Source organism: Neovison vison, chromosome 13, assembly GCF_020171115.1.
Source record: "Neovison vison isolate M4711 chromosome 13, ASM_NN_V1, whole genome shotgun sequence".
Classification (NCBI taxonomy): Eukaryota; Metazoa; Chordata; class Mammalia; order Carnivora; family Mustelidae; genus Neogale; species Neogale vison.
Window position 1 is genome coordinate 98,888,706 of NC_058103.1, and position 26,567 is coordinate 98,915,272.

Here is a 26,567-nt window from a genome sequence, read left to right on the forward strand (position 1 = left end):
CAACCTAACTGTCCACTAATTGATAAATGGATAAACAAATGATGGTACAGATAAACAGAAAACTACTCAGTACTAAAGAAGAACAAGCTACACGGACAAGCCTCAAAAGCATTTACTAAGTTAAAGGAGCCAAACATAAAACGCTACATGCTTCAGGACTTCAGACAGTTGACATTTTAGAAAAGACAAACTACAGAGACAGAAATCACATCAATGGTTACGGAACTGGGAATAAGGGGATGAGATGAATGGCCAGAGGCCACAGGGGAACTTTCTGGGATGAAGGATGTTCTGTATTTTGATTGTGGCAGTGGTTCAGGATTCCATGCATCTATAAAATTCATTAAACTATACAATTAAAAAGATGAATTTTTACTTTTGTAAACTAAACTTCAAGAAACATAACCCCCCCAAAAAGAAGATAAAGGGGGGAGAGTCACCATGTTAAATTTCATCACAAGAAAGTGAGGAAAAATAAAGTAAGCAAATCCTTATGATGTGTGGGCAAGGGAGTAAAAAATAAAGACAAATCATAATATTTACCCTGCAACATCAACCAATGTGTGGGAAGTCTTCCGGGAATTAGTTTTCCTGTGTCACTATGAGGGCAGTAGTAACAGTATTTTATTATATGACCTATAATAAAGTTATAGCAAGCCACATTTACTCTTAAAAAACCTCTGTTGTCATGACCTATGAGTTAGCCACTAGTCAGTCACACGTGGCTATATTAAAATTAAAATTAAATATAGTTTAAAATTCAGTTCCTCAGTTGTACTGGCCACATTTCAGAGCTCAAGAGCCACATGATGCTGGTAGCTACCACATGGGTCAGTGCAAAGGGATGATACTTCAATCATCACAGATCTATTTCTTGTGGTTTACTTTTTTTCCCTAATATTTCTAATAATTTCTATCATTCCTTAATATCAGATTATTTTATAGTCATCCTTTTAGAACTTTAAGGCTGTAAACACCTGAACACATTAAGGCCACTACTTCATTTTATAGGCAAGGAAACAGAGGCACAGATGCCAGATTTTTATTCTACATCTCTTTTAATCAGTCTACCTTAACAGAAATCTACCATGCACCAGAACTGTGCGCTAGGAATTACAAAGATAAATAAGAGTAAATTCCTGCCCAGAGGAACTCAGAGTCTAGTGGAGAGTAAAGACACTCAATGGGATCATCTGCAATGTGCTCTAATGCAAATGTATTCAGGGAGCTAGCTGAAAGTCAACTCCCCCACTTCAGGGGTGCTGAGATGCCTCCTGGAAAAAGTGAAACCCAAAGGATAACTGGAGTCAGGCAAAGAAGAGGGAAGTTCAGAGGCACAGACAGCAACACTAGCAGAGCAGTACGTAAAAGAATTTAGTTATTTATGGAATTTAAGTATAGGAAGAAGGGTAAATTCAGATGACCCTGCGAAGTAGTAAGCAGGTGCCGCTTCAGGAAAAGCTGCATCTGTCATGCTAACAAAGTTGGGTGTTTCTACTTCACCGATGTTAAGAAGCTATGGAATTGCAAGGAAATAGTAAGATTAGATCTGCATTAATCACTCAGGTTGCTACCAGGAGAGAGATATGAAGAGGGGACAAGAATGAAGAGGGATATATTATTTTAGAATAGGTTTTTTAAACAAAGGCAGAATATATGAGCACTTAAATGAGGGCAGCAATGGTAGAGAGAGAAGATGGATGAGAAATATTTAAGGTGGAAGTTTGATAGGATTCATTGAGTTTAGTTTTAAATAATTGAATCTGAGGAACCAGTGGAATGTTCCAGTTAAGGCAGTTAGCTACCTATACATATCTATATTTGAAGTTCAGGGGAAAGTCTGGGATGAAGGTGTTTGGGAGAGTTCATGCTAATTTAAACTGTAAGACTAGATGTGATCATCTCTAGGTAAAGTATGCAGAAAAGTGGACCAGGGATGACACCCCAAGGAAAACAGACATTTAAGATGCTTCCCTCAAGAGAATCCACTGAAGGCAGCTAATTGAGAAGAAATAGAGAAGAGACTTTCAAGGAGAAAGTGGTTGGTAGGAAATGAAGCAAAAATATCTAAGAGGAAAACTAGAAAGAAAGTTTAAATTTGGCAATCGGATTGTCAGTAGTGACATCAGTGGAAAGATTGGAGTTAAAAGAGCACAATGGGTTGCAGTGAGGAGGTAGATAGCAAGTGTAGACCGCTCTTTGAAGAAAGTAGGATGAGGACAACAGGAGGGGCACAGAGCTCTATCTAGAGTACAGAATAGCTTGTTTTTATATTTTTTAAAGGATGAAAAAGACCTGATGGGGAAGGCTAACAGAAAGAGTTCATAGAGGGACAGAGCAGGTAAATGAGCGAGGTCTTAAAACACTGCTTCTGAGCATCTCCACCTGGATGTCTCAGACATCTCAAATACTAGTGTGAACATACATTCTGATCTTTCCTCTGTATCTCAATCTTTTCCAAACTGTTTTCCGTTTCAGCAAATGGCACTATCATATAACTGCTCCTTGACTTCTCCTTTTCCTTCACTCCCCACGTGTAATCCGCCACCACTGCTGCCCTTCACCAGTTCTCAAGCCATCAACCTCTATGAGCATCACCATTATGTCTGTTCAAGACACCATCACCTCTTCCCTGGACAACAGATTCCTAACTGGACCCATTGTATCAGGCCAGCCTCTCTTCAATTCAGTTGGCAGAGCAACCTTCTTATTGCCCAAATCTGATCATGTCACTTTGCTTAAAAATCTTTTCAGGGTATTCTATTATCTATCTTTATGAACTGTATCTACCTGTATCTACCATCCACCTATGTGAACTCACCCCAAGGCTATCTCTCTGACCATCGTTCTCCTTTGTTCCCTCTTCTCTAGCTCCACTGGCCTGTCTCTTGGCATATTCCCCTCTCATCTTGGGGCTTAACTCCTCCTCACCCTTCTAATCTTGTCTTAAATTTCACAGCACCAGAGAGGACTATGTTCTTCTGTTGTTACCTCCAGAATTCCCTGTCTTTCTTCTTTAAGGCACATGTCACAACTGTAATTCATTAATGACTCATTCAATCACTTAATTCTGTCTTTCCCACAAGACTGCGAACTTCTAAGGGATGCAGAGATGGTGTGTGTCTTGTTTAATGCTATATTCTCCTGTGCCTGGAACACTGTAGACTCTTAATATAATTTCTTGAATGAGAAGAATGAATGAATAAAAGATTAACTCTGAGCAGAAAAAGGGACATTTCCTCCTGAGACTGAAGAGAGTAAGTAAGGATAGGTACAAGTGTAGATAAGGTGAAAAGCAGTTATGGTGGCACTAGGATTAAGGAAGAAATGGGCGTTTGAGAGAATTCCCATCTTGTAGCCCTAATTTTCTTGCAGGGGTAGCACCCTGAGAGAGGGGGAGTAGTGTTTGAGTAAACTATGGCCAGGGTTTAAAGTGACTGCTGCAGGAAAGAAGGAGAGGAGACAGGAACATGACCAAAAATTTGTGAAGGCTTGCCTTTGCGATAGAGGGGACAAACTCTACAAAAAGGCAGAAATCACAAGATAAAAATCGAAATCCAAAGAATCAGAGCAGATGTCTTTGTGACAAGTCTCAATATTACTGTTTATTCTTTCAGGAACATAATAGTACATGATTTGATGAATACAACTCTGCCAGCAAAATTTACTAATAAGATTAAGAAGGACTTACAGTAAATATACTTTTAGGCAAACTTATTTTTCAAAAATATCTGGAAAAACCTGTCAACGTTTTCTTCTGTCAAGTTGTTTTATACAATCTTTTAATTACACAATTAATTTACTCAGAAAGTTATTTCTTTATAGATAGTATAAAGGCATACAATCTGTTTTTTAATCAATTACAATGAATGTCTTACTAGTAGGATCCAAATTAATGTTTTATTGGTTCTCCAGGCCAATAAGTAAGATAAGATATAAACTGCCACAAAAATCCCACCCACTCTGCTACTACTCTTCACTTCCAACACTGTATCAGATATGAAATAAACAGTCTTTGAACTATGAAGTTTCTGCTGCTGAATAGTGACTAACAGTGGTTCCTTCCAGAAAATAAAATAATACTAGGCTCACCTTCCTACTCTCCCTCCAGATGGTGCTACAACTACAAATGAAGAAGAGTGAACAGCTTGAGGAAAAACGGTTTGCCTTACTACTACTATTATTATTATTAAATATAACATTCTCATCTGTCCTATTTCTTGGTATTAACTTTTTCTACACAAGCTCATATAATTCCGTAACTCTTTGATTAGATGAGATTCTATAGCTATATGGCAAATATAAAGATTCTCCAGAGAATGACCAGGGACGGACTTCAGCAAGTGTGGAAAAAAAATTCCTTCTCTTGCACTCTCCTTCAAAGCAGATGTCTGTCCCTTTTCTTCTTTGTCCCTGCCCACTGGTGCTTCCTCTCCCCTAGACCCCAAACCAGTGCTGTCATTCTAGGTCTCCAGTCTTCTGAGGAATGTCTACACAGACATTAGCCAAAAGTGTACTCCTCTTGACTCAGGATTATTTGCATTTTAAAAAGGGTTCTTTTAATGCAGAGAAGTCCTTCAATGACCTATTGAGGGTATACTACTAGTCAGAGGTGGTGGGATCTTTTACTCTGGCACAGAAATAGGTTAGCATAATAAGATAAAAGCTATGCCACAGAGGAAAGTGAGAGGAAAGCTGGCCTTACTACTTTAGTTCTTTTCATCAGAGTGTGCCTAACTACAAATCTGAGAGTTGGTTTCATTAATCAACTCACATCAAGAATCCTTAAAGAGGAGCTATCTAATCCTTGCCTGTAAAAGTTTTGTTTCCCTGTGTCCGGCCCCATCCATGAATCCATCCATAAAGAATCTATCTGTCACAAAGAAGAGAACAACAGAAGAACTTAGTTCTCCTCCTGAGAAAGGCTGCTAACCTCTGGCCTTCATCCCCAAGAACTGAAGCCAGAATGGTTAATCTGCAGACCTTTCTGCATCTCAAATTCTACGCAACACTATGAACCATCTAGTTATTCGTAACTATGAGCCCAGACTTTGAAGGAACTTTAGAAGTCATGTAGTAACAACCTCTTGTTACATATGAGGAACCTGAAACTCAGAAGACAGTGACTTGTCCAAGGCTTACATAACTGATGAATAGAAACTGCTTTGTTATTATTTTTACCATCCCACTATCTTTCTACTTTATTAATGCAGGGATACAGTCATCACATACTCATATACATTCTTCCTGGATAAACCTTAAATATAAAGTAATTTTCATGAAATACATGCCAAGGTTTCCTTCCTGTCTCCTAGAATTCCATAAACATTTATTTTGTGATGTTTTCATAAAATATTCTTCCATATTCGTTTCTTGGCTTACCAAAGTTACCTTTAAGGTCAGTAAAATAGAGACTATAGGTCATAACAAAGATATTAAAACCACCTCTAAGCTTTGATTTACTTTATTCAGAAAACAAGTTTTCAGTGTTTTGTATCCCCTATAACAAGGTCCAGTGAAATAAATTTCTTTCATTGAAAATATACTACTCTAACCTTTACCAAATAGTTCAGCTGCATAAATGAAATAAGTTTATTATACGTACTTAAAGCTCTAGAATGATCCGGATTCCTTATTCCCTTTGCTCGTAACCTCTGAAGAAGTACTGTTGAGGACAACTGTTTTACAAGATACACTGCCATGGAATAGTTCTGGAAAAAAAAAAAAAAAGATGCAGAAAAACAACATGTATAAGTAAATAGTACATCTATTTTAATCCCACAATGACAGGGAAAGAAAACTAACACTTGTTAAAACACCTACTGTGTGTGGCCAGGCACTACCAGGTGTTTTCATGAACAAGAATTTAGTCCTAACCAAAAAGCTGCTGAGGTGGTCATAAATCTACTTTTATGGACAAGGAAAGGGAAGTGTAGGGAAGTGTAGAGAAGTAAAAGAATTTTGCAACTTTCAAGCAATAAAGTCAGGTCTGTCATGCTTCTATATTACCTGACTACCTATGCTTGAAGCTAATCAATTTGAAGCACCTATATAAAAAAACACCGTTAAAACTAAAATATAAACCAAGGCCAGTAAGATGTCAAAAAATCACCATAAACCATATTTAGTGGGTAACAGATCTAAAATAGTAGCTATTTAAAAATTACAAATTAGATTGGCTTCCTAATCCATACATCAAATCTCTCTTTTTACTTCTAACTAGTTTCAAAAAGACCCTACATGGGCCATTATCACAAACACACACAAACAAAACGGGAATATTAAAGATTCTCAAAGAGAAGCTGCTGGTTTGGCAAATGAAGAGATGAATATCCATTACCAACAGAGGATTGGTAGAGGAGATGGTAGCAGGAGAAGGGAACAAAGAAAACATTAATAAAGCCGAAGTGGAGTGATGGGTACATGACTAGATAAGAGGAAGAAAAGAGGGCTGAGGCTTATTAAGGGTAGGAGAGAGATCGCAGTAAGAAGGGCCACTTTCTATCTGGTGTTGGGATCAAGAGGAAGATCAAGAGATTTGGAAAGAAGTAAAAGGAAAAAATACTTACTGCCACCTTTTAGATTACAGCTACATATAATTTCTGAAGCACTCTTAACATATACTATCTACTTAATTTAAACCTCGCAGAAGGCCTAGAGGAGACAGGATAAGTATTTTTCTAAGTAGTGGTTCATGAAAAGGAAGAACAAAAAGATACGTCATGTGCTCATGATAGATTGTGCATCTGCTTGGTGAGAGAGCTAGCACAAAACCCAAGAGGAAAGAACAGGGCTGTCAGAACAGTGGACTTCATGACCAAGGCTAGCAGAGTTCTCAACAGTTCTTGCTACAACACACCCTGTTGGCTTTGACCCTCCTCACCAAATTCCAGACTTTTCAAAAATACATTCTCCTCTTTTAACAACAAGAGAAAACATCCTACAGTATCCTCTGCAAGGCCAAATTTTCATTTAGAGTTCAGAAATCTATCCATGTTCATGTGTTACATATTTTCTGGAGAAAAAAATGAAGTGTCAGAAAAGCTAATTTACAAGGAACTGTAAAATTGCCTAAATTTTAAAGCATACAAGACACCAATCTAAAATAAAACTAAAAGGCTTCCTTTGGGGGAAAAAATTTATTCACCTTTATTATTTATTTGATTAATGTTTCAAATATGACAGAAACTGGAGAAATGCTAATTAACACTGTGAAATTATGTACTGACAGCTTGAATCTTCAATACTAGAAACTCCCCTCAGGCTTTTTATAATTTTTTAAGGAGAGATCAAGTAGAAACCACAACTACAAGTTCAGTGAAAAGGTATGTTCACTCTAGTTGAAACATGTAACCAAATTAAAAAAAGAAGTAGCAGCAGCAAAAAGAATGTCTGTCAGGTATTAACAAATACCACTTTACTGACAATATGGAATTCAATTTTATATCACCTGAAAGAGATTCAGCAGCAAAAAAACACCAACCTTCACAGTGGCATGCTATCTCTTCTAAGTAGGTAATATAATGTTTCTGCTAACCCTTCAAAGTACTGCTTAATTCCAACTACTCATAAATATTACATTATACTGATGTTTTTGTCAAATACCTTCTCAAAAGTCTTCAAAACTGTCTATCAAGTTCACAGGACATCTTCTCCATAGTAAGATATAATCTCTCAAGAAGTGTCCTTTACACTAGTATCTAAATAACTCTTCTATAAACAATGAAAGTTTAATAGATGCTAAATGCAATGATTACCCTGAGGTAGGATAATAAGTTACAATATAGTTCACTTATTTCCTTCAAGCACTATACTGGCTCTTCTTTTAAAACACACACACACATTATTTTTATATAACTTATTATTTTTATTATTATTTTAGATCTCAGTTTTAAAGATATAATTGACATATAACATTGTGTATGTTTATGGAGTATAACATATTCATTTGACAGACTTATATACTGTAACATGATTACCACCTTAGCTTTAGCTAAAACACTAACTCTTCTATTTCCTTTGCAGATATATTTTTAACATTTCTCAGTGGAACTAAAAATTTAAGTTAATCCCCAAAACAATAAGAAATCCTCCACAAACTTACAGAGTATCCTTACAAGTTGAATTAAAAGTAGTGACAAAAACAATCTAATAAATTATCTCCTGGGCTTTGGTAAAGAACAATTTTCTTTCAATGCTTTACTTCAAAAAGAAGGTCTCCAACTTGTAGATTGGGGTCTATACAAATATCTAACCTAGTAGATCACCTTCAAATCACTGAACATACTGTCTTCCTTCTGAGATTTGAAAGCTTTCCTCTCTCCTTTAATGCTATATGTCAGCACCACATTTCCATCCTCTGCCACAGTTTGAGACTTCTTCCATAGTTCATTGTAACCATCCTGGTAGGCTATATGTTTCACACACAGTAAAAAAAAAAACAATACAAAACTAAAAACATTTTTCAATACCCTCTTCAATAAGGGAGACAAAAAGGCAAACCCTAAGATACACTAGAAGTAAAACATGTAAAAAGATTTCAAAAACCTAATCATAACATATTAATTAGGCAAAGGAAAAAATATAATCTTGATAGATGTCAAAAAGGATTCTGATAAAATTCAAAATCCACATCTCACAAAGATATCCAGTAAAAGAGCAATAGAGGCATATACTGTTGATGTAATTAAATTCTGTCAAAAATTAATTACATCAATACTTGTACTAGTGGTATTCTCATTTTCGTAAGAAACAAGTTGGGTATGTCCACTAACACTCCCATTATTTAACATTGTTCTTTTTTTTTTTTTAAAGATTTTATTTATTTATTTGACAGAGAGAGATCACAAGTAGACAGGCAGGCAGAGAGAGAGAGGGAAGCAGGCTCCCTGCTGAGCAGAGAGCCCGATGTGGGGCTCAATCCCAGGACCCTGAGATCATGACCTGGGCCGAAGGCAGCGGCTTAACCCACTGAGCCACCCAGGCGCCCCTATTTAACATTGTTCTGAAGGTTCTAGCCAGCACAACAGGTTCTAGCCAGCACAACAGAACAAAAACAAATTATGACATAAGTACTAAGATTATCATTATTTGTAAAATGATTCATCTTTTCAAAATATAGTAGAAAATATAATAGAAAAAAGATTACTTAAAACAGCAATTATAACAATAATCAACACAGGAATTAATAAAAAACATGGAAGATTTATAAGGAAAAAAACTATTAAATGACAGAGGAACATAAAAGGAGCTCTGAATAAGTGGAGAAACATACAGCTCCTGGAATGGAAATATTAAATACTGTAAATAAATTAATCCTCCTTAATTTAATATACTAATTTAAAACAATTTTGTTCCAATTCCCAGAAAGATCTGGGGAGCAATGCAGGGAAATGCAGCTCCCTCTCTGTAATTACTCTTCTGCTCTCCTCAAGGCCTCCCTCACCCTCAGCTCACCTCACCCTCAGCTCACATTTTTTGTGAGTGTCTCTCAGGCATCTCAAACTCAAAGTCAAAACTGAACTCATGATTTTCTCCATCTAGTTTTCCAACACTCCTTCCTCCAAAACAAAGACAAAAAACACGCCTACACTCAATCCTTTTTTAGTGTTTCTTCTATCTCGATAATATTATCATTTACCTTCTCATTCCAGCCAGAAACCCAAGAATCATCCTTGACATCTCTGGGTTCTCTCGGCTCCTACTTGTGATTTCTCACTCACTCCTACCGACCCACGACTTCTCTCCAGCCCCACTGCCACTGCTCTAGGCTAATACTCACTCTCTTCCACTAATACTTTAGCAAAAGCTTTCCCCTAAGAGGTGACCATGCTGCATGATTTTGGCCTCCATTCAAACTGCTTACCACTCTGAAGAACGACGTTTTGTAAAAAGAAATATACTACTGTAAAATTCTCACTTAAAAAGAGATTATCTTTGGGGTGCCTGAGGGGCTCAGTCGGTTAAGCACCTGCCTCCAGCTCCAGTTATGATCCCAGGGTCCTGGGATCCAGCCCCACATCGGGCTCCCTGATCCTCGGGAGTCTGCTTCTCCCTCTCCCTCTGTCTCCCCGCTGGGTTGGGCACACACGTGTGGGCACATATGTGTGCTCTCTCCCTAGCATGAGCTTTCTCAAATAAATAAATAATCTTTTAAAAAGAGAGAGAGACTATCCTTAACATTAGCAGCAGTACCTCACAGGCCCCGCATGGCTTGGACCTTTCTTACTCTGCGACTTCTTTCTGTACACGGCTCTTCTCCACTCTCTGCTCTAAGCCCAGTGGCTCCCTCTCAGTTTCCTGAAAAGAACCAGGCTCACCCCTGCTACTGGGCTTTTGTGCAGGTTGTATCCTCTGAACCTTCCACTGAAACTGCTTCCTTCTATCCTCCTCTTAACTCTTGGCTCAGTCACTACTTCCTCAGGGAAGCCCTACCTGACCTCTCCCTAATTCAAAGTAGCTTTTAAAATATTCTAACTCATTGCACACCTATCCTTCACAGCCCTTCCAGTAAGTATGTTCACCTTTTTGTGTGTGACCACCTGGCCCCAGATCTCAGGCTCTGAAAGAATAAGGACTTTCTTTTCTTGCTATGGTACTGTCAGTTTTCAGTCCAGTACATGGCATACAGTAAGCATTCAATGAAATTCAAATGAATTAACGAACAGACATGAGCTCACATGATAAAACTGAAATAATCAAAAACACTCTGAAATTGTCCCAGAAAAAGAATGCAAGACTAAAAAACAATATAAAAAAAATTCAGAAATGCACACAGGATAAATAAAAATCAAATATATAGGAATGGGAACTTCTGAATCAGCATTTACTTAGTTATGGTATCAGACCAACTGGCTACTGAAAAACTGAAAGTAAATTTTCATTTCATACCACACAGAACTTGCGATGGATTATTTAAAGGCAAAATAAGAAAACCTCAAAAGTCTAGAAGAAAACATAAACAAATATTTATGTAAGCTTGGGAAGGGCAGACAGACTTAAAGTTGACTGGGACTGAGAAGGAAAGACTACCAAAAAAAAAAAAAAAAAAAAAAAAAAAGGTTAAAACTGGCTCTATAAAAATTTAAGTCCTCTAAATATTGAATAACTACATAAATAAAAGTAAAAAGCAAACAACTGGAAACAAATATTTGCAATCTGTCAAAGAGGTTAAATCATAATATAAAAAGAATTCATAAATAAGAATATAAAAAACAGCAACAGAGAAATAAATTATGGATATACTTCTAAAATGTAAATCACAACAGACAAAATACGTTCACAATCTCAGTAATAAAAGAAGCACTAATCAAAGCAACATGGTGCCTTTATTTACCTACCAAACTTGGTAAAGATTTTAAAGAAGATGAAAGTACTGAGAGGGTATGGGTCAACGGGCACACAAACACTGAAAGTCAGAGAATAAATGTGTACATTTCTTTAAATTCTGCATGCCCTTTGACTCAGGAATTTCACTTCTGGGAATTTAAGGAAATTATGATGTATGTCTGCAAAGCTATAGCTATTAGGATGGTCTTTGAAATAGCAATGAATCAATCAATCAATAAATCAACGAACTGCTCAACAACAGGGAACAGACTAAACTATGGCATATTCATACCAGAATATGACCCAGCCGTTAGAAATCATGCAGATGAACACGTAATACCATAAAAAGATGTTCATGATAAACTGCTGAGTGAAAGGATCAGGTTATAAAACAATGAATACCACATGATCCCATTTTTAAAAATGGGAACATGTTGAAAATTCATTGTGAGACAGAAATAAATCCTTTTGCAACTTGTTTTACAATATCATTTACATATAAGCTCAGGTAGCCATGGAGATTAACCCTTCCTTATGATACTAACATCTAGTAGAAATAAAATTTACTTACTCTTCCAATTTCTGCAGTCCAAGAAACAACAATGGTGTTTGGTACTGTTGTGGACAATCGGACAAGTGAGGTGATATTGATTGGTCGGCTGGGTCGCTTTGGTTCCACACCATTTTTTGTAGGTGGAAGATAACCCTAAGGATGAAATATCATTTATTTCCACTTATTATTTCCATAATCATTTCAACTTCCATTACTAAAACAAACAAAAAACCCCCACAAACTATATACTAGAATATGAATATTTTCATTAAAAATTAGAGAAGCCAACATTTACAGGATTATTTCTCTGAACACCCCTACAGTCTCATTATAGTAAGTCTGCGAATAATACTGGCAAACAAAAGTTACAAATCTCTTCAACTTAAGAATCAGGATGAATTCATAAAGAGCTTGGGCAAGTATATAAGGAACATTTTAAAGGTGACCAGTAACAGTCTGTACTCTCTGATTCTCTAAGACACAGCATTCTTCCCCTATTCTACCACAGGCTTCCGGATTCACATGAGTACCTCTGAGGTTTTTCTTATCTCTCAAAATCCAGTATAAAACTAGAACTACCACACTCAGCTCCAAGTCTTAGACTTTGTCTCCACAGCGAACGTTACAGCTGTTAATTATACATAGTTGTTACAAGTGTTTTACACAGTTCCATGAATATACGTTCAAAATGAAGATGTTTTCTTAATGAAAAACTATGACTGACAACAGCTGTCATTACTTATTTGATAACTATGTTGGCAATGCATTTAAAAAACAGCTTTCAGAACTTACCGGAAGGCTGCAAGGTTTTGTATTCACTTTCACACAAAGATTGGGTGGGAAGTGATCTTCTTGTGGACAACTGGTTTCTGATAAACAAAACCTAAACAATAAAGAACAAGTTTAACTTCCTTTATTAAGGATGACCTCAATATTTTTATTCAATAGCTAATCTAGAAGGTTGCTAATCAATCAATCAATAAAAGGTTGCTAATCTTAACAACAACACAAACTACTAGAGCTAGATATTCCACATGATGAATAAGCATATTTAAACAAATTGAAATAAATAATTCTGTCAACAGAGAGTTTCAATAATCATGGTTATCAACCTACAGTTGTCTTCGTAATATTGCCAATCATTTGCTTAAGCACGTTTTAGGGAGGAAAAAAAAGGCTCTGCGGTGGAATAAATTTAAGACATTCTGATTCAAAAAATTCAATTACCTTAATATAGAACATCCCAGAGCTAGGGTAACATGCACTGTAACTTTCTAAGAGGGAGATGTAATACACAGTAGCTCCCAAACTTATCTGCTTATAAAAGTCATTTTTTGGTTCTTAGCAGGATATACTGAAATGCTGTTAAGTTCATCCCCCAAACCAAATTCTATCCACTAAGCCAAGGTACTCCATTATTCCCTGAGAACTGAAGGTGTGGAAAAATAACATTATTTGTATTATATCCACATACATTTAAAATACTATTTTAGAAACTCATGAAACCATTTGTTTCTAAATTAAATGCATAATCTTTCAGGAAGACTATGGATGGGTACATAATTTATAAATTCTCACTTTGCTCATCCTTACATAGATAAAGAAATAAATCATTAATGTACTATTTAAGACATATTAATAACTTCCTCATTCCCAATATACAGCTAAGGCTCAACCCACTTTTTTAAGATCTTATTTATGAAAGAGGGAGAAAGAGAGAGATAAAAGAAGCAGGGGGAATGCCAGACAGAGGGAGAAGCAGGAACCTGTTCTCAGGACCCTGAGATCATGACCTGAGCTGAAGGCAGATGCTTAACCAACCTAAGCCATCCAGGTATCCTGGCTCATTCCACCTTTATAGAATATTCACAGCATCTTTATGTAAAGAAGAACCCTATCGGAATTCTGTGAAATATTCATTACACACAAACATCTTCTCTCAGCATCTATGGTGTAGGGTCTTGACCTGCCAGCTACAGAATCTGGGTATGAAAGGATCCACAAATTGGACAGTTTTCTATGTACATATATACATTCATCTGTATGGGGAAACAATCTGTAGCTTCCATCAGATTCTCAAAGGGTAAGGGACCCATAAAAGAGTTAAGAATTACTGATCTACAAAGGTTTTCTTGAAATATACACAGCAAACAGATGAAAATATAAAGATGTCAAAGCTCCCAGGATCATCTCTAACCCCAGCAAAATCTACCACAGGACAATCCTTTATACTGCAACAGTACAAGGATGCCACAGAGTTCTTTAATAAATTAGTTCAATGCAATGATAAATTTAAAACATGGACTCTGGCTGCCTGAAGCTACAGAAAAAGAATGATTTATAAGACAAGTTGACTCCTATTCATTTAAGTAAAAGGTGAAAATCTAAGCCACTTTAACAAACCAAAGGGAAAAGAGGAAGAATAACAAAGTTGCTGTAAAGGAGTTCATGGTGGTGGGAAAAGAAAACAGGTACATAAATGAGAACAGACTAGGAACCCAATAGAGAAAACACTGACCCTAATCCTGACCAAATTATTGTCATGCTTTAGATACAATTTATAATTGGGATAATAAGTATACATTCCCAACAATACACGGGGATTGTATACCTAGTTTAACAAGGATAAGGGGGTTAAGATGAAAAATAACCATTTTATCAAAACACAACCATCTAACAATTATGAAATATAATGGCTTTTTTTCATCAAGTTCTAGAGATGAATTTGAACTGAAAATGGCTAAACCATTTTTAACCACCAAGATTCAGAGGTCTCAGAACCTCTGAAATAGAGAGCTGATCTACAGCTTAAAAACATTCCTTTGGGATCTGAACCATACCTGTTGCTGCGTTACAGAATGCATGTATGTTAATATAAAATTTTGAGGACAAGAACTAGATCTTTTGTTCTAGACTACGGTTTTCAAACTCTATTTTAGTCTTGGAACTCTTTCTTCAAGTGAAAACTAACCCAGAAGTCAAACATGCAAAATAGATCAAACACCTCTCCACTGCTTTCTCACTGTTTTCATCACTCTATTTTTAAGACCCTACTACTCTGGTTGGGGGGAGTGGGTAGGGAATGAGGGTGGGTAGGGAATGGGAAGACCTGGCAAGACCCCTAAGGGTGGCTCCAAGCAACGGTTTGAAAAACAATGTTTCCAAACAATAATGTCACATATCAGTATGAACAAAATAAAACTGCGGATGCAGAAGTAAGCAAAATTACAAAAATATATTATTATGAAGGCATCATACTTTTTAATCCTTTAATTTATTCAGTCATTATCATGTTCCGCCCCTGACAGAGGATAACATACCTTTTATACAGGAACATCTTTGTCAGTGCCCTCTAAAATCAAGACTTCAGGGGTGCCTGGATGGCTCAGCTGGTTAAGAGTTTGCCTTCAGCTCAAGTCATGATCTCAGGGTCCTAGAATGGAGCCCTGCATCAGGCTCCCTGCTCAGCGGGAGTCTGCTTCTCCCACACCTCCTGTTTCTCCCACCTGCTCATGCTCTCTCTGTCTCTCTCAAATAAATAAAAAATCTTTAAAAATAAATAAAAAAATAAAAATTTTAAAGAATAGTAAGATCAAGACTTCAACCTCTCCACTGCTTTCTCACTGTTTTCATCACTCTATTTTTAAGATCAGAGTTTTTCACATCATTCCCTAAAGCAATGAGCAGGTGCTTTACTCTCCTTTCTGACCTCCTAATGTATTATAATTTGTACATACAACTTCAGATCCAATTACTGAGACTGTGGCTATCTGTTTGACTTATCCTTCCTACTTTAGGTTATGGAGGAAAACAATGGTCTTGTAACTTCCTCTTCTATCCCTACTGCAACAAGACTAGTGTGGAGCAGTTAGGTTCCTACAGGGATATAGTCCAAGAGTAAAAAGAGTAGCATAAAATGGTTTATATAAGACAGAGAGACACATTAACAAAAAAGAATTCTCAGATATCCTTAGAAAAAATGAGCTAAGGAAAGAAACTGAGTAAGGGGAAACGGTGAATCCATGCTGGAAAATTTTCCATTCGTCTTTGCAAAACTATCAAGAGATGCCTCATGAAATCTAGAAGAGTGTTTTTAAATTAATGATTTAAAATACAGGACAAAGCAAATTAGACTGTTTTTGGTTTTGTTAGTCTATGAGACACTGTACACTTAACATAAGTACTAGTTCCTCATTTACAGTAGTTTCTCATCAATACGGATAAGGCCTTTCTTTGTACTTTCATAAACAGAGTAGTTCTAAAGAGTTCACACCATCATATCATTTAAAGCTATCTCTAGCTGGAGTTTCCCAACCAACCAATGGCAACAAAAATGGAGGTTAGATATATGGTACATGACTTGCTACATTAAAATCTAAACTGGATAAAAATATGAGAAGGTCTTCCCTCACCCAAACATCTAAAGCTAGTACTTTCAATATACTTATTGAAAATTACATAATTTTTAAGATCTTTAAGGAATATTAACTTTTAAACACTGGATATATATACTGTAATTAATACCATACCTTAACTGGACCTGCACTGTGAAGTCACATTTGGTCCCAGAAATATCCCTAGAAAAGACAGGGTAAGAACCGTAATTATTTTTAAAATATGTACTTGACAGCTAATTCAAAGATACTGTTACTCCAGAAGTTCTTCAAATTATCAGAGATATAACTGTTCTTCAGATTAACACTGTAATAGCATTTTCAATACTAATTATTTGCATGGCACTAATACTCACCCAATACACTGTTTTTAAAAATCACTTATTATAGATATTATTGGTTTCAAAGGCCAAACTGCAAGATACACTTGAAGAAAACTTACATGGAACTACTGATCTGCTGCACTTGTTGTGGTGTCAATGCAAATGCAAAACAGGTTTCTCGAAAGCGCTGACTGTTGTCTGATGCTAAAGAAGAAAAGAATTATACTTTTAATTACCTTCAAATTCATCAATAGAGAACACAGCAGCCAGAAAAAAAAAGAAAAACAAGCCCAATTATTCACATGACTTTAATTAACTGGAATGTATTCTAGAGTTAGATAACAAGGCAATTAAAGCACTGAAAAGTAAGTAATGTGCCAGTTGTAATGTAACAGAAATAGGCACCAAAATGGCTAATTCCAAAAGCCATCAGGATTCAAATTCAGAAAATACTTAATCAAAGAAACACTAATTGAAAATTATCTAATCATATAAATGTGTGCATATAGAAGAGCACACATGCATAAAAACATGCTTGTATTAATTTTATCTAAAATAGAAAAATATAAACCCATTTAAAGACACGTGATTTCTGAGCTAAGTAACAAATATACACATCTGGAGATCTGCACAGGTGAGGTAACATTTGGTCTTTAAGGCAAAATATGAATTTTACCAGCTCCTGCCTAACTGTATCATGCAAGTGTTATACAGTAAATACCATAGCTAGTTTTCTCCTAAACTTAGATGATCTGACTTCAGAATTTGCCTGTGGTTACTACCTCAAAGAAGGGAAGAGCTACAAAAAGAGGGGAAGGAAGGGAATGAAGAGAAGAAGGGAGCGAGGGGAAGGGGAGCAGGGAGAGAGAACAGAACAAGAGAGCAGGCAAAAAGGGCAGGTCTGTGTAAGAGCAGGGATTCCTGCAGCATGCTGCTGTGAGCAAAAATAATTCCATTGGCTTATACCAGTTACATACATACTTAAAAAATCAGCATTAATGTTTCCTCAGTGCTTAGCACAAAGAAGCAATGAATGATTGCTGAATGAATTAAAGAATATGACAATTTAAAAATACCAAACTATTTAAACTATACTTTTCAGGGTAATTTTCTAGAACAAAAGGATCACTAAAAGTTACTATCAAGGAAATCCTGGCCTGTGGGCTACTTAAAGCCATGCAGAAAAAGTAGCTGAATTTGGCCATCTCTTGTTTAAATGGGATTTGAACTGACTTGTAAGCAACACTTCCCCTACAATTACCACCAAATTGCAGTATGTCATACTAAAAAATCTACAAAATGTATCAGGTTGAGAAAAAAAATGGAAAAGATCACTGCTGATCTACAATTTCATCTCAATATAGAAGCATCTTTTAAAGGCCAGATTTGCATTTCTGCTTTCTGTGAACTGGGAAGGCTTTTTTTTTTTTCTTTTTTTCCCAAGAAAGAGTTACGAACCAGAAAGTTATCTTAATTGTGAGGTACCAACCTGGCAAATGGCTGATAACCAAGGACTAGAAGAATGCAGAAAAGCAGTTTCCTCATTCAAACAATGCAAGTAACTCCTTTCCTTCTTAAAGGGTATCTCTCTATGAAGATTTTAATCCAGTAGGCTTGGTCTAATTTGGATTTCTGGCTCCACTCTAATGCAGTGCTAAAATAATTTCCCAAGTATAAAAATTCATATTTCTCTTTAGGCAAAATTTCAGATTCATTTTAGAATGTGTGAGTACAGTAAGTTTTAGACACACACATGCAGATTTAGATAAAAAAGACATGACTAAAATAAAGAGACAGTTGCTTGTGCCACACACAGAAATGAGGTTTATTACTTCGTAATAACCCCTACTTACATACTCTTTTAGACTGTAATGCTCATGAAGTTATTACAATTTATCTGGAAAGGCACCTTTCATCTATGTGGTTTTCAGGCTTAATTTGAATGAATGAATGCCAGTGACAAACTTTGTCTCAGTAACAGACTATCTTAAAAACTTTTCTAAGGGCAATTAAGCTATTGCTATTATTATCCCCTTCAGAAAAACTCAGGCCAAAAAGAATCACAGAATCCTCATACTGAAAAAGGAGTCCAGCGTATCATCCACAACAGTGACTTCTAATGTTAGGGGTATGCATCTCAGAAGGTATACAAGATAATGCACTGGGATATAAGAAAAAGGACCTACCTACCTGTAAATTTAAGTTTCAAAAGTTGAGATTGTACATGAAATCTCTGATCTAGTTTATAAAAATATCTAAAATTGTATGTAAAATCTTAACTTTTTAACCTTTTTTTCTTTATAACATATAGAATATTAGTATAATAGCTTAATAGATATCTCTCCCCCCCCCCCCCTCTCTCTCTCACACACACACACACACTTGCGCTAACTTATTTTACTGAGAGGTGCATTTGATCACGTAAGTTTGCAGATCACCAATCTAGAGTTCAACCTTCCTTTCAACCTTTCCTCAAACTTTGTCTGGACCCACTGAGAGGTGGGAGGAAAGTGGCCATTACCTTGTCAGGCAGAAGATGGCTGATATTAACAGTTAAATTATAAGAAAGCATGCAACCCTACAGAGAGTAGCAAAATTTAGTGGAAAGAGATGAGGTCACGTAACCTAGATTCCAAAATGGCTTTGCCATTTACTTGCCATCTGATCATAGGTACTGTGACTGTTTCCTCCTCCAATATTTATTTACACATAAGCACACACACACACACACACACACAACTTCATAGAGGTATTCTGAAGAATATAAATGAGGTAAGATATTTAAAACAACCAACAATTTCCTTTTCTATCTGCTTTCCTCCTCACGCCCTTATACTGAGTCAAAATACATAATGCAGTAATTTCTACCCATCAGTGTCATACACCACATCCAGGGACAGCCATTCTTCAAGTATTTTAGACAGCATTAATGAGCCCTTCTTTCTCACCCCTTCTCACTGTATTTCTGGGGACAGTGCAGAATTACTCACCATCCTAACCCTCAGACATACTTCAGGCTGTCACAACCTTAAACCAACAGCAAGAACTGGAAACACTCTGTCATAGTATATATGCTTATTCTAAATAAGATTATTCCAGTGCCACTGACATTAGCCTTGGACAGTGAAATGTGAATGGAAGTATACTACCTCTAGGCAGGCCTTCATGAGTTCTCCTTTAGTTTCACCACCTTTAGTTCCAGTCCACCCTGATTCTAGAGTGGAAAGAACATAAAGCACAGCCACAACCAATCTGTACCTAATAAATAACATAAGCCAGTGAACGTTCAGTGAATGTGAACCTTGTTTGCCACTGAGATTTATGGTTGTTTATAAACTGATATATTATTCCAGATATGATGGGACTTAAAGAATATTTTTATCAACAACTATACCACTGTTAATCTACTACTACTACTGTTAATCTATACAACTATGAAAAAAAAGGTATCTGCTCCTTTCTTAGACTTAGAAATTGATATTCAAAGTTATTAAATAACTGTCAAGGCCTCAGACTAGGTTAAGTAGAAGCAGAATTGGAACTCATATCTAAACATCTCTAAAGCCCATATTCTTCTCATAATACAGGTTCATTAGCTCCCCTAATCTGAGTGGTATACTTCTCTTCATGCAGTTTAGCATTATACTGGATCACAGAAAACAGGAAAAGAATGACCCATTATCCCTTTATCATAACTGTTTACCATTTAACATTATTTCTTTTTAGTCATTTTTATATCAAATTGTATGAACAATTTGAAAGTTCACTTTTAAAAACATCACCCTTATTACATTTTTCAATTATAATCTCTATTACCATATTTTAATTATGGGATTGTATTCGGTCTACGGGATATAATGAAAATCTTAATTACTCCCCTGATTAGCTATTTAGGTTGTTTCTAATTTTACATTATTTGAAACAACTCTGTGAACATCTTTGGGCTCATGTTTGTTTTTTGAAAGGGGGTAGTTATTACTTTCTTTGGATCAAATCCCAGATGTGGCATTTCTGGGTCAAAAAGTATGAAGACTTTTATGAATCTTGACACACTGCGGAAGTGATTTTCAAATGATTATAACATTATATATAATACCACCAGTAATTTATGCATCTACTAATTGCACCCTACTCTGGCCTGCATGGGAGTTGTGCTAATTTAATGGGTGGATCACGGTTAACTCCTTAGTAGTTTAATTTGTGTTAAAGAGTTTTTCCCTGTTTATTTTTGTTTGGTTTCCTATTTAGTTAATTGTCCAATCTTGTCCTGCACCCATTTTTATATTTGCATAGGGATTTCACATATAAGAACATTAACCTATGGAAATTTGCTACAAATATTTCCCCCAGTCTACTGTATTTTTTTCATTTGGCTACATTTTTGGACACGTTAAACTTTAATGTAATCTCATCTGTCAACCATGTCCTTTAAAAATTTTTTTTTTTTAAGATTTTATTTATTTATTTGACAGATAGAGATCACAAGTAGGCAGGGAAGCAGGCAGAGAGAGAGGAGGAAGCAGGCTCCCTGCTGAGCAGAGAGCCCGATGCGGGGCTCAATCCCAGGACCCTGGGATCATGATCTGAGCCGAAGGCAGAGGTTTTAACCCACTGAGCCACCCGGCACCCCTCCTTTACAAATTCTAATTGTTCCCTTCTTAGGTTCAATCAATATATAATTCAGGTTTTTGACTTGTTGTTTCTATGTAATTATTAATCATCTGGAACTTATTTTAGTATGTGATATTTTAAAAAATCTAAATTGCTGTTACTCCAAATTGCTTACCATTATACTAGCACCATATGTTAAATAATCCTTCCCTTCCCTATGGATGTGTGTTTCCTTTCTCATATATTAAATCCTTATATCCAACATATTCCATTTCTGGGCTATCTTCCCATTGGTCTTTCTTATCCTGGTGCTGGCACTCTAGTTCTTAACTGTTACAGATTCATTATGTTTTAATATCTTATAATTAGGTTTCTCTCCACCCATTCTTTTTTAAGAACTTTAACATCAACTTAAAATATTTATTCACCTATATAAACTTCTGAATAGTTTTGCTATGATTTTTAAAACCTAATGGTATTTTGAGTAGAATTATAATAAACCTTCAGATTATTTTGACAGCTGACCTCTTTATATCTTTATATCTTTAATCTTGCTATACTGGAGTAGTACCCTGTGTCCATTTACTCATATCCCTTTTTTTTTTTTTTTTAAGATTTTATTATTTGACAGAGAGAGACACAGCAAGAGAGGGAACACAAGCATGGGGAGTGGCAGAGGGAGAAGCAGGATTCCCACTGAGCAGGCAGCCTGATGCAGGGCTCAATCACAGGACCCTGGGATCATGACCTGAACCAAAGGCAGATGCTTAACAAGTGAGCCACCCAGGAGCCTCCATTTATTCATATCCTTAAGGTTTTGTCATTTTCATCACATAGTTACACAGTTCCCATTAAGATTATTCTTTTTTTAAAGATTTTATTTATTTATCTGACAGAGATCACAAGTCGGCAGACAGGCAGGCAGGCAGAGAAAGAGGGGGGGAAGCTGAGCAGAGAGCCAGATGCAGGGCTTGATCCCAGGACCCTGAGATCATGACCTGAGCTGAAGGCAGAGGCTTTAACCCACTGAGCCATCCAGGCACCCCCCCATTAAGATTATTCTTATGCCAAATACCAATAAATAAGGAGAATGCTCATATAATAAAACATTCTGCCACCAAAGAGAGAGAGAGAGAGAATCAGTAACACCAAAGGTGGTTTCGTTATAAAGATCAATAAAACTGATATGCCTCTAGCCAAATTAAAAAGAAAGAGAAGACAAAAATGACCAATATCAGGAGTAAAAGGCAACATCACTACTGATCCTACATATTAAAAACATACAAGGAACTATTACAAACACTTTTATAACAAAAATTCTGACAACTCAGAAAAACCAGACAAATTTCTTGAAAAACAGAAACAAACAGAGTGCACTCAAGAAGAAACAGATAACATGAATAGTCCTCTAACTAGTAAAGAAACTAAATTTGTGGTTAAATATTTTTCCTCAAAGAAAAGTCTAGGCCCATATGTCTTCTCAGGGAAATCTACCAAATATTGAAGAAAAAAGAAAAAAACAGTTCTACACAAATTGCTACAAAAAACTGAATAATTCTATCAAACATTTAAAAAAGAAGTAATGCAAGTTCTAAACAAAGTCTCCCCCCCAAAAAATTAAAAAGAAGAGAATATATTTCAATTCATTCTATGAGGTCAGTATTACTCCAGTACAAGACAAAGATATTATTAAAAAATTATCAACCATAACCTCATATAAGCATTAACACAAAAATTCTTAGTATAACTTTAGCAAATCAAATCTAACCATATATTAAAAAGTATAATACATTATAACAAAGTAAGATTTCTCCCAGGAATGCAGGAACCAATATCCAACATTCAAGTCACCAGATTAACTTTAAAAAAAAAAAAAAGCCATAATGTCATTTTAGTAGATGTAGAAAATGCCTCTGACAAAAATTCAACATCCATTCTGGATTAAAAAACAAACTCTTGGCAAAGCTGGCAGAGATATAAACTTCCTCAACCCAAGAAAGAATTCTTATGGGAAACTTATAGCCAACATTATACTTAAAAGTGAAAGACTAAATACTATTCCCAAAAAATCAGAAACAAGGTAATGATAACCACTCTCATCATTTCTATTCAACAATGTACCAGAGATTTTTGCCCAGGTAACAAGGCAAGAAAAAGGAAACCATCAAGACTGGAAAATAAGTGAAACTGCCCATCACAGACAGTATGATGACTTATGTAAAAAATCTATAAAAAGCTATTTAGAATAAGTGAATAAGTGAATTTAGTGGGTAAAGATGATATACAAAAATTTGTTGTATTGTATATACTAGGAGCAAATTGTATATACTAGTAGGAATTGACATTTTAAAAACATATTTACAATAGCATCCCCTCAGAATGAAATACTTAGGAATAAATATCACAGGAGGTATAAGACCTTTAAAAATGCCAAACACTACTCAGAGAAATTAAGAACTCAAATAAATGAAGAGATATACAGTGTTCATGGATCAAAAGGTATCAGTTGTTTCCAAACCCATCAGTAGATTCAATGTAATCCAATTAAAATCCTAGCTAGGTGTTTTGAGGAGGAGGGGACAGTAATTGACAAGGTGCTTCTAAAACTCACTTGGAAATGCAAAGGACCTAGAAACACCAAACCACTTCAAAAAAGAAGACAAAACTGAAGGGCTAACACTAGCTGATTTTAAGATATTACAGAAGTACAGTAATTAAGACAGTATGATAATGGTGTCAAGAGAGTATAAAAATAACCTATGCAGCAGAACAGTCTTAAAATATACCCACATATACATGAGAACTAATTTCTGACAAAGGTACAAAGGCAATTTAGTTGAAAATTAATACTCTTTTCGATGAATGATGCTGGAACAACTGGATGTCCATGTATGTGGAAGGAAAAATAAGAGCTTCAAATCACATAGTACACCATATGCAAACATTAATTTGAAATAGGTCATAAATAACATCACAGAGGAAGCTCCAAGATTAGTCCCTCCTCTAAAATAGCCACTGAGCTGGGGCAAAGTCTATCAGAATTAGTGATTTCAGAACTCTAAAACCTGATCAGACCACTTACAGCAACCATGGGAGTTTGACAGACAAGACTGCTAAAATTTGTTTAAAAAGCTATGTCAGTGATCCAGCAACTATCCACACCATTTCTGAGCCCCACTGTGGCTGTGGGAAATGTGGGCTGTGTTCCTAGAGAGGCTGGTAGGGCTAATATGGACAGTAAGAACCAGATCTTCCAAAAATCTGGGGTTGTACATTTTGGGCGGTCTGGCAGTTCCCTAAGGGAACAGAGCAGCAAGTTGCCCTTTGTTTCAAGACCTGCTCTAGCTTCGGCAGCTTCCCTGCCAGCATCTAGCAGAAGATTTAAAGAGATACACAAACTTTGGGTTTTTTACATCCAGACATCTAGAAAAATCTCTGTCAGATCAAAGGCTGACTGAAGACACAATGGAACAGACAATTCACAAACCATACACAACAAGGAATACAGACTTTGCAGGGGGTGGGGGGAACAGTATAGAAAAATCACTATACAAAACAGACAGCTGCATCCCTCGACAAGTAACAAAAGCAATCACTAAAGAGAGAGAGAATGTGATTTCCAGAGTTAGCGTACTAAGATACTCAAAACAACAGTTCTCCACAAAAATTTGCAAGGAAAGACACGGAGTAATTAAATACAACTGAGAGCCCAGAAACAAACACTCACATCGATGGTCAACTGATTTTTGACAAGCATGCTAAGAATATTAAATGGGGAAAGGAAAAGAAGAGTCTCTTCCACAGATGGTAGGAAAATTAGTTATCCACAGGCAAAATTATGCTGTTAGAGCTCTACCTTACAACATCATAGATAAAAATTAACTCCAAGTGGATCCAAGACTAAATTTAAGAGCTAAAAAGTAAACATTTTAGAAGGAAACAATATTCATGACCTTGGATTTTTTTTTTATGACCTTGGATTTTGCAATGGTTTCTTTAAATAGGATGTTAAAAGTACAGGCAAAAAAAAAAAAGATAAATTAGACTTCATTAAAATTAAAAATGTACATCAAAGGACATAAAAAGAGTGAAAGACAACACAAAGAATGGCAAAAAATATTAGCAAACAGACTGATAGAGTTTAATATCTCAAATATATGAAGAACTCCTACAACTCAACAAAAAGAAAACCCAATTTTTAAAATGGGCAAAGAATTTGAACAGCTACCTTTCTGAAGAATATATACAAAAGGCCAATAGGCACATGAAATGATGCTCAACATCTTTAGCCTGGGAAATGCAAATTAAAACCACAATGAGATATACACCTTGTACAATGTCTAAATTTTTTTTTAAAGATTTTATTTATTTATTAGACAGAGGGAGAGAGAGATCACAAGTACGCAAGAGAGGCAGGCAGAGAGAGAGGGGGAAGCAGGCTCCCTAATGAGCAGAGAGCCCGACTGATGCAGGGCTCAATCCCAGGACTCTAGGATCGTGACCTGAGCCAAAGGCAGAGGCTTTAATCCACTGAGCCACCCAGGCGCCCCTAATGTCTAAAATTTTAAAAACGACAACACCAAGTATTGACAGACAAAGAGTAACTGGGAAGCTTATACACTGCTGGTGGGAACACTTTCAAAAATAGCTTGGCAACTGTATAAAAAGTTGAACCTACATCTATCATAATACCCATTTATTCCATTCCTTAGCATTTTACCCAAGAAAAATATAAGCATATAAACACACAAAGGTTTGGGTCTCAATTTTCATAACAGGTCTGTTTTCAACAATCCAAAACTGGAAACAACCGAAATGTCTATTAACAGATGAATGACTAGTGTTATATATATATAATGAAGTACTACCCAGCAATAAAATGGAATAAACTACTGATACAACACGGGTAAGTCTTAGTTATAACTCTTAGTAAAAGAAGATCGAAACCTTTCCCTGAGTATATAAACCATGATTCCATTATATAAAATTTTAGGAAGTGCAAATTAATCTATAGATGTAACATTCATAATGTGACAGAAAGCTCAATTTAGGGGCTGGGTGAAAACAGAAAGGGTAACAAGGAGGGATTACTAATGGGATGGGGAAACTTTGGGGAGTGAGGGATATGTTCATTATTTTGATAATGGTGATTTCACAGGAAAAATGATTAAACTGTACATTTTAAATATGTGCAGCTTATGATATGCCAAGGATATTTCAATAAAGCTGTTTTTAAAAACCAGTGACTAAAGCAAAAGGCAGAAGAAAGGCAGAGGAGGAGGGGGATGAACAAGAAAACCTGAGGAACCACCAACATTAAAGGCTCAAACCAAGGAATAGCCAATGGCACCTGGGTGG

At 36.0% G+C, this 26,567-nt stretch overlaps 1 protein-coding gene across 1 annotated transcript in view; it reads right to left on the bottom strand.

Annotated features, from left to right (window-relative positions):
• Positions 1 to 26,567, bottom strand: part of PIAS1 (protein inhibitor of activated STAT 1) — a 119,480-nt gene that overhangs the window by 25,510 nt on the left and 67,403 nt on the right. Inside the window, exons 3-7 of the mRNA XM_044231254.1 lie at positions 16,718 to 16,802; positions 16,411 to 16,458; positions 12,674 to 12,764; positions 11,900 to 12,034; positions 5,606 to 5,711 (exon numbers count right to left, since the gene is read on the bottom strand). Coding sequence (XP_044087189.1) covers positions 5,606 to 5,711; positions 11,900 to 12,034; positions 12,674 to 12,764; positions 16,411 to 16,458; positions 16,718 to 16,802 — 465 coding nt within the window. The remainder of the gene's footprint in view (positions 1 to 5,605; positions 5,712 to 11,899; positions 12,035 to 12,673; positions 12,765 to 16,410; positions 16,459 to 16,717; positions 16,803 to 26,567) is intronic.